Here is a 9,591-nt window from a genome sequence, read left to right as displayed (position 1 = left end):
AAGTTTTATCTAGATTTTAGAGAATTTTAAGATAATTCTTTAACTTAAAGATTTTTTCAACATTTCTAAATAAAAAATTTTAGCAAAAAATATTTTTTAAATGAAAAAAATTAGTATTAAATTGTAGGTCAAAACCATTTTATCTAAAATCGAAACTAGCGCATGATTAAATGGTACCAATTTATAGGCGTTATGAGGGTGCTAATCATTCCTCACACGTAATCGACTCCCAAGCCTAACCTGATTTTTCATATATCAAAATTTATCTTTTTGATAAACTTTAAACCCGTTTTTATGGTTTTATTAAAAAGGTAAACTTTTGGGTGGTCAATCACACCCTAAAAAAAGATTGGTGGTGACTTCTTTTATTTTTCTTGAATTTAAATTCTTTACGTCTAGCAGTTCCAAAACTGTTATGACAAAAGATTAATTTGTTAGTGGATTGGGTTTAGAGTTGACCATTTTGGGTTGGGTCAAAACAAATATATTTGTATATTTTTATTCTAGCTTTGAACTTGCTATTTTGTGTGTGGGTATTGTGTGTGTGTTGATTTTCTAATAAATAGTATCAAAGTGTGGTAATATCTAACAAGTAGTATTAGAGCGAGATTCCTAATAAATGGTATGAGAACTGTGGTAATCCTTAATAAATAATATTAGAGCAAGATTCATAGGAAGAAGATGTAGGCCCAAGAGATCGTGAAGCAAGCATTTCAAGATATTTGAAAAATATGTCTAGTGTATCTATACCTAAGTTTGAGATTTTGTTATTTGATACAAAAATAATTTTATGTTATGACAAAGTACAATTCAAGATTTATTAGTATAATAAGGGTTGAATCAGGTATTAGAGAGTAATAAGCCTGAAGGAATGTCTGACAGTAATTAGAATAAAATTAAAAAAAAAGCTATTAGTATTATTAGATTGACGCTAGCTTCCAAGATAAAATACAGTATATTGACTTAAAGTACTTTAAAGAGTTTATAAGACAAGTTTAAGATTATTTATGCATCGAAGTCATTGATTAATAGATTATGTTTAAAGATGGATTTGTATTATCTAAAGATAAAAGAAAGTATGAGTCTTCATAATCACTTGAATGAGTTTAATAGATTAGTTTCTTAATTGTTGACAATTTCTATTGATGAGTTAGAAGATGAAGAGAGGCTTTAATTTTGCTATCATTTTTGCCCAAATCTTATAAATCTTTAGTTCAGACTTTGTTGGTAGGTAGGTCTACTTTAAAGTTGGATGATGTGACTGTCCTATTGCGTGAGAATAAAAAGTTTATGGGAACACAAAACTCATCAGGAGTATATTAACTGTAGAGAGTTTTGATTAGGGAATACTCAAAGAAAGGTTTATGGATCAAGAGAGAGATCCAAGTCAAGAGACAAATTACGGTGACATAGAATGTTATTATTGTGATAAAAAGGGATATATTCAAATGTGCTGTAAGAAGTTGAGAAGAGATATAACTGCTTTTAAAAAAAAAGATGATGAGAAAAAATCGAATGATGGAAAGAGAGACATTATTATTGTTATGTCTGATGATGATGTTGTTTTGATGACTATGGATGAGACTCAGACTTTGAAAAGTAATAAAGATTGGGTTTTAGATTCAACTGATATAGTCCATGTCTGCAATAATATGAGTTGTTTTGTTGAGTTAGAAGAGAATGAGAAGTATGTTTTGTGGAGTTGAAAAAGAATGAGAAGTATGGCGATATTGTGATTGTCACCAATGAAAAGGTGTAGATTCAAGGTATTGGGATTATTCGCCTTAGATCTCATAATGGTGTTAAGATGTTTCATCATATAAGGTATGTACCGGATTGTAACTACAATTTGATTACTTTAGATGAGTTAGCTTCTCGGAGATACACATACTATAGCAGTAATGATTAGTTGAAATTGTACAAAAATGGTAGTGTGATTTTACAAGATAATAAGGTCAAGAATTACTTATACATGCTCTATGGAGGCTCAGTTATTAAGATTCCTATTATGAAAGAAAAGAAAAAAGGTAACTGTGTCAGTTTTGCAGATATCATTGAAGTATTTAAAAATTCAAATCAATAGAGGATTTGTTAGGATTTGCTTTAAATCTTATAATCTCATATCGAAAGTTAAGTGAAATTATAAGAGTTTGAATTTGTTTTATATCTCACATCAGGAGTTTATAAAAGTATAAAGGGTTTTAGCTTGGTTTTGATTTGATAAACCCATATAATTAAACACTAATAGAATAATTAAGTGAATAGGCTATTAAAAGAGTGTAATTGTGTTCTCATTTCAAAAGTCTTAGTTGTAAAGATTTATTTGTTAGTGGATTTGGTTTGCAGTAGCTATTTTGGATTGGGATGAAACAAATTTATTTTAGCTTTCTATTTTGTGTATGGCTACTACATGTATGTGTTGATTTTCTAACAGTATTGGCTTGGCTGTGACTGGATAAGAGAGCACGAGAGAAATGGCCAGAAGGCGGGAGCCGAATCAAGATTGGAGCAGAGAGCGAGTCGGAACGGAAACTCATCAAAACCGACATTAGTTACCAAGAGATCCTCTCTGCAGAAAATGTTTCGCAACGGCATTATGATTTCCCTGTATTGGCTTATATTACCCCATGGTAAGATCATCTCACTGGTGTTTTTCATTTTTCTTTTCTTTTTTTAAATGTTGGTGGAAATGAAATTCTTGATTTATTTGAAGTAAAAGTTTTGCGGGAATTTGAGGGGCTATGAAATGGCAAAGAGGTTTAATTCTAAATTTTCTCACTTATCACCTGTTTGGTATGATTTGAAAAGATATATCCAACTTTGAATTAACAAATTCGAAGTTAGCATTTGTTTTAAACTTGTTTAAAATTTCTAAAAAGAAAAAATAATTGTTACTAGCCATGGAAGCAGCTTGATTCTGGAGGGGAGACATAATGCTGATAAAGGATGGATGTCCGAGCTTAGAACGAGAGGAGATGCTTTGGTAATATAAGTTTTTTTGTTTGTCTTTTTTCTTTTTTTGATAATTTGCATGCCAGCTAGAATACTATTTTCCATTATCATAACAAAAATTATTTTGATTTATATTGGTATTACCTAGGGTAGTTCTGAAAGTATTTCCTTTGGAGCTGCTTAGAAAGAAGAAACAGAGGGATAAAGCTATTGATCTCTTAGTAAATGAGTGCAAGTAAGCCTCTTTTTCTTATTCTATAGTCTTTTGTTAGTATAATATGTTACAGAAAACAATTTTTACCTGCACTTCCTAACAAAATGCTGAGGTTTTCTAATGTTATTTGTTGTGTGGATTCTTTCCTCAATGAATAGAGAAATGGAATATGTCGGTATTCTGCTAGAGTCTTGGTCAAGATGGGCTGCATATGGTATCTTGCATGATCCAGACTTGAGGAATATGGTAATCATCACCTTAATTGATGTTTCCTCTTCGTTAAAACTGTAAAATTCAGGTTCCTATGACCTTGGGGTTTAGTCATGTTTTAACATAGCAGTTGTAGAATTATACGGCTTGAGCATGCCGAGTCTTTCTTTATCGCCTGGGTTCTTTTGATTTAGCTGTGTCCATTTTTCCTAGTCCTTTGATTCCTTTCATCATTTTTCTTTTTAGGTTCAAAGTCCTTTAATTGCTTTCATCGTTTTTCTTTTTGGTTTCAAAGGCATCATGCTCTCTCTCTCTCTCTCTCTCTCTCTCTCTCTCTCTCTCTCTCTCTCTCTCTGCCTCATACTTTGTTCTATATTAAGGTTATAAGAACTACGCTTTACTATGATTATTGTCTGTTTCCTTTTGCGGCTAGCTGTTAGTGACATTTGAAATTGAAGTCTCTTTACTATAAGGAGATAAATACATGAAAAGGGTTGGATTTTCAGTTTTCTTATTTGATACTAGACGTTGACGTTCAGGCAATCATCAAGCATTTTTCTCTCTGATCTGTGGCAATTTGTTGTCTTCTAGCAATTCAAAATGAAATGGTCAACATAAATTTAGTTCTTTCTGATTTTTGAGGTCTGAAAAATTTTTGTTGTTTCCACTCCTAGGCGTTCAAGTTTATAAAACAACTTGGACATGCACTGCATTCTGTGAGATCAACCAGGAAGCGGGAGAAACAATTGCAGTTGGTATACGTTATTGGCCTCTCACTTACGACCTATGACTTCTCAGTTCCTACTAATCCAAATCCAAATGCACCTCCGAAGTGGATACGCTTTACGATGCATCTGCTCCTTGGTTTCACTGGTAACAATGCTCAGAGACTGGCTCCAAAAGTATTTCTTGGCATCAATTTTTATGGCAATGATTTTGTTCTTTCGGAGGTATTACATCTTCTTGTCCCTTATTTATTAAGGTAATTGTGTGTCTGTCTGCACTGTTAGACCATCTTGCATTTAATCATATGCCTACGACCTGTAATAATCTTCACAAATATGTAAACTTGACTCTTTAGCTTATGCTAAAATGGTCTTTTATGTCTTAACTGCCCTTTCCGTTATAAGTGTGTATATTGAATTAGGCTTGTTGACAGACAAGTTTTGTATGTGACGTAAGAGGCTTCTCCCAGACCATATTGAGCCGGTTCTGGCGGTGGAGCCATCATTGGTAGAGATTAACTCTCATTGTTGGAGAAGCACAGGCCCTATTGCAATGGGAAAAGAACAGTGGAGAGCATTTTTTTCGTTTATTCTGATCATAACAATTTCAGACATGCAGTGTTCTACCCCTCATTGATGTCAATTTACATGCTCTAGAGGAAGCCCGTTCCTGGGGAGCTGGCATTTCAATATGGGAAGTTGGGCAAGGTTTGGATTACTTTTTTGATCTTCTGTAATCATTCCAATTTGATATATTTAGGCACTGTAACATAAAATTTTGGGTTTTCTCCCTATTCATATTTCTTTTCTGATGGAAGAAATTCTGGTTAGATGCCAAATGCAAGGAAGTCCTGTAACATCTTAGCTGAAATAAGATTTCCAAGAAGTAGATATCTCTCCCGATCTCTTTGTCTCTGTGATTTGTCATTTTGCACCACCTGTTATTGGTTCCTCTAAGATATTTAAGTGTGGATTGATTTGGCATTGAACAGGCACAGCAAATGCCAACGTTGAAAACGAACGTTCTTGCATGTCCATCTAGCTTTTATCATAGGGCTTTGATATGAGCTCTCTCTCTCTCTCTGGGCCGAAGGATGTGAACGTCGGCTAAAAATACAGATATCAAACAATCTTTTTGATCTTCTACCACAGCGCATTCGGCTGATTGATGGCTTTTTTCAACCTTGGGTCCACTGGCAATTGATTGAACGTAAATGGACCAATCAGACAATAACATCAATCTTTATGGAGCAAGATATTTTTGTACCTCATTTAAAACGTGAGATTTCATTTTGACTCCAGATACTTACTATTGTGAGATTTCATTTTTATTTTTATTTCTCTAGTTCTGGTAAATTGAAGATGATTACAATTGTGAATTTGTAATATCCTCCTGTCTGTGTCAAGGAAATGCTCGAGTTGATGTGCACTACAAGTCTACAACTATAGTAGCAATGGTACCACTGTATTTTCTGTACAAAAAGACAGGTACTAGTGTATTGTAGATGTACTATCAGTTTCTCCGGACAATTATGAGCCACACAAATGCGCTCAGACCAAAAAGCCCACCTACAGGCATGGTCAAAGGCCTCTCATCTCAGTTCCAATGTGTCATTCAATGAATGGCAAAGATCTCATATCTCATTCCACCTCAGCAACTTTCAGCATTCAAAGCACACCAGCCAAATTGCTCCTTCCGAAGCTAAGGCTTGTCATCCAATCAATTCTACGAGGACAACAAAATACTCACAAACCCTCCATTTCTGATGGTTCAAGCTTTTCCATCATATCTTTGAGAGCCACCAATTGCATAATCAATTGCATAAAATTATGCCATGAAGGCCCTCAATGCAGCGAGCTTAAGACCTCTCTCGGTTCTTTTTGAGAGAAGAACAGAAACCAGGAAATTAGCTTCATTCTCAATTGCTTCACCCCTGAAACTTCCAAATTCTGCAGCTTTTATTAAAACCCCTCCTGCTCTTCAGGAGTGTTTGTCAAGAAGCTTGCATGGGGGTATAGTGCTATTGTCTTCAGTTCTTCCCAGTAGTTCTGCTAAAGCTTTATCATACGATGAAGCACTGCAGCAGATTACGGGATCCTCCTCGTCATTTGATTTTAATCCAAATGGTATTCTTGATAGTGTTGTCAGTTTTGTAACTGAGAATCCCACAGTTGTAGCTGGTGGTACTGTTGTTTTGGCAGTTCCATTAATTTTGTCTCAGCTGTTAAACAATTCAAAGCCATGGGGAGTTGAGTCTGCAAGGAGTGCTTATGCCAAGCTGGGTGATGATGCCACTGCTCAGTTGCTGGACATAAGGGCCCTCAAGGAGTTTAGACAAGTTGGTAGTCCTGACATAAGGGGTTTTGGGAAGAAGCCGGTGTCAATTGCCTTTAAGGGTGAAGAAAAACCTGGGTTCTTGAAAAAGCTGTCTTTGAAATTTAAGGAACCTGAAAAAACCACCTTGTTCATTATTGACAAGTAAGATTTTGAAACCCTATGCCTTATATTGTTCATATATATGAATTCCTGTGATTTTTTATATGAATCACATTAACTGAATCCAAATCAATTAACCTATAGGAAAATTTGTTGAATAATAAGGAACAGAAAAGCATTTCAAAAACTAAAATATACTGCCATTGTCTATAACATCTTCATTAATTTTGGTTCATTTTCATCAGGATGGTTCAGCTCTGAAACTTGACCTAATTGGTTTACTAGATCACGAGACATATGCATCCGGCTTGCTATAATTTACAATTAGTTAAGGATCCACTCTTGTTGATGATCGTATCTCTGTATCTGGGATTAAATGGATTGTGTATCGGTTGCACAAACAATATAAGATCTTTAATTTGTTTGCTTGGTTGAGGAGGAAGAATTCAGAAATGTATATGGAGGTTCATTGGCCTTAAGCGACAGAATAGAATATGGCCATGGTCTGTCTCATAATTAAATCCTAACCCATAAATTAACTGCACCTTTTTCCAAGGGTTGAAGACTTCTAAATTGATGGTCTAAGTTCTAATTGTTGAGGTGTTTCCTTGAAACATATGTAAGCACTGGCTGGCATGCATTTTATTTTTAATTAGAATCTGAAAATTATTTTCTCTCTCTTTTATAAATGCATTGTGTTTTGCAAGAAAGATGAAATTTGAACTTCTATTTGCTTTATCTTCTATTGTTGTTAAATTTGTGTTGAAAGCCAGATTTGATGGGAGCTCTGAACTGGTTGCGGAATTGGTCACTGCAAATGGATTCAAAGCTGCTTATGCAGTAAAAGACGGTGCAGAAGGACCAAGAGGATGGATGGTAATTTCTGTTTTAAATCTTTTTTTTTTTTAATTTAGCAATTGCATCTCTTGAGACTGATTGCAATTTTGCAGAATAGTGGTCTTCCCTGGATAGCACCGAAGAAAGGTGTCAACCTTAGCAATTTGACAGAAGCATTCACTGGGGCCTTTGGAGTACATATCTTCATTTCCTATTAGCTTATTCACTTCTAAGATTTTAATCTCATAGAGACTCTATAGATTTTTTGCGTCAGATATAAATAAGAAAAAATGCTGCCCTTCTTCCATGGTCTTTGTTGTAAAGTTTTGCAGCCTTTCTTATTGGTTTTCTTCTATATGGTAACCTTTTTGTGACAATCTGCAGGAGGGATCAGATGGCCTCTCTGTTGCACTAGGGATTGCTGCAGCTATTGGATTAGGCTTATTGGCATATTCAGAGGTTAGGCTTTTGAGTCCTTTTATTGCCTTGGAATTAGTATTTCTGCTTTTATTATTATTTTTCTTTTTTAATATTTTTTTATCCAACAACTCAAATTGTGGCTGTCTTATATCTTCTTCAGATAGAAACAATACTTCAACTTCTAGGCTCAGCTGCTGTTATTCAGCTTGTGAGCAAGAAACTCCTCTTTGCAGAGGTAAGTCTCCACTTTCTATTTGAGTTTTTTTTTCTTTCTAGAATTTAATTGAAAATTAAGTATTTTCTGGCTTACTTTGAATGATATTAAATTGAATAACCGATGTCCTAAAAGCTTCAGCTGATAGGAGAGTCTCAAGTGTAGAAAGAAAGTGCAAGCAGAACAAAGATTAAAGAAGCATTGCTCAGCCCAATGGGCAACAAGACACTTGTTATAGAAATATTAGAAGGGTTGCATTTTCCTAAAAGCTTTGATACCATATTAAATTGGGTGACCTTGTCCCAAAAGCTTAATCTGATAGGAAATGGCTCAACTGTTATATTTAAGTTCTAACAATATGGTTGCTGACAACTATGGCATATGCCAGTTAATTTTAGTCTCTGGTACCCTTAGGCCTAAACATAATGGTTCAACTTGACTTTTCTACACTGCTATTTGTAACAGGACCGAAAGCAAACTCTTCAACAAGTTGATGAATTCTTAACCACTAAGGTGGCTCCTAAGGAATTTGTTGACGAGATAAAGGTATCCAACCTTGATATCAATCATGTTTATTATTTGTATGCTTTGTTTATCTGGTAAGCAAGATCAATTTCTTGCCAAGAAAAGTTATTTCGATCATAGAAACAAACTTTCGCTGTGTATATTGTTGCGGTATCCTACTGTAGACTGAAATGTGTTCTTTTCATCCCTCATAATTTCTCAACAATAAACCATTGCTTCTTAACCACGACTAATTTCTCTATATTTGTCTTTACCTTGTGAACTCAGCAAATTGGAGTGGCCCTTCTACCAACAACTGCCACTACCAAGGCTCTTCCTGCACCTACAAAGGCAAAACCAGAGCCCGAAGTCGAAGCAGCAGCAGAACCCCCACCTCAAATTAATTCAGTTCCCATAACAGAATCCAAGGCAGATGGAATCTCTGGATTTCCTAGACCACTTTCACCATATCCTTCTGTAATGCCACTTTTATTACTCCATTAATTCCTCATTTCTCCTTATGCTGTTGTATATTCTTGTGTTAGGAGGGGTTGTTTTTTTTTTTCCTTTTCCTACTGTTTATGCATGTAAAACTGCTTATATTTGTTATGTTTCCTTTCTTCATGGTTGCAGTATCCAGATATGAAGCCTCCAACATCTCCTACTCCATCACAGCCCTAGATTCATGATTTCATTAAACTTTGCGTCGGTTTCTACCTCAAGCAAATCAACTGGTTGGTCAGGAATTTTTAAAGCTATCGAGTGAGTTGTGTAATCTACCCTCATGTTAAATGATTTTCTATCTAACACGATGATCTGTATCAATAAACTAGAAAGAGAGGGAAAAAAGTGACCCTCCCGCCCAAGAAAAAAACATAAAGTAGTCTGCCTCGATCATCTTGTTGCTCTTTTGTAATTATTAGGTATCATGTAGACGTTGCTGTATGATTCAGCTTAACTGAAAGTATCTCTTTTAGCATTTGAGACATCCTTTGAACAAATACACTATTATGCAAGTTTTGTGGGAAGATCAGATGGGGAAAATGATGATTGCCTCGAGGCTGCAATTGCTGTAGTT

The 9,591-nt window shown here is 35.0% G+C and overlaps 2 protein-coding genes across 2 annotated transcripts; both read left to right on the top strand.

Moving 5' to 3' along the window:
* Nucleotides 1-2,428: 2,428 nt before the first annotated feature.
* LOC111313032 (uncharacterized) lies at nt 2,429-5,666 on the top strand. The gene is made up of 2 exons (XM_089752316.1): nt 2,429-3,412; nt 4,051-5,666. Exons 1-2 carry the CDS (start codon nt 3,287-3,289, stop codon nt 4,360-4,362), a joined length of 438 nt encoding a protein of 145 aa, XP_089608442.1. The 5' UTR covers nt 2,429-3,286; the 3' UTR covers nt 4,363-5,666.
* A 133-nt stretch (nt 5,667-5,799) lies between these two features.
* Nucleotides 5,800-9,501, top strand: LOC111313936 (rhodanese-like domain-containing protein 4, chloroplastic). The gene is made up of 8 exons (XM_022914821.2): nt 5,800-6,580; nt 7,312-7,414; nt 7,489-7,569; nt 7,760-7,834; nt 7,956-8,030; nt 8,475-8,555; nt 8,802-8,990; nt 9,147-9,501. The coding sequence occupies exons 1-8, from the start codon at nt 5,937-5,939 to the stop codon at nt 9,192-9,194; spliced, it is 1,296 nt and encodes a 431-aa protein (XP_022770556.1). The 5' UTR covers nt 5,800-5,936; the 3' UTR covers nt 9,195-9,501.
* Nucleotides 9,502-9,591: the final 90 nt, after the last annotated feature.

The sequence above is a fragment of the Durio zibethinus genome, chromosome 23, assembly GCF_047325235.1.
Source record: "Durio zibethinus cultivar Kanyao isolate XHJ-2024 chromosome 23, ASM4732523v1, whole genome shotgun sequence".
In the NCBI taxonomy this organism is placed as follows: domain Eukaryota; kingdom Viridiplantae; phylum Streptophyta; class Magnoliopsida; order Malvales; family Malvaceae; genus Durio; species Durio zibethinus.
Note: the sequence above shows the minus strand (reverse complement) of the source record. Positions and strands in the feature narration are given on the sequence as shown.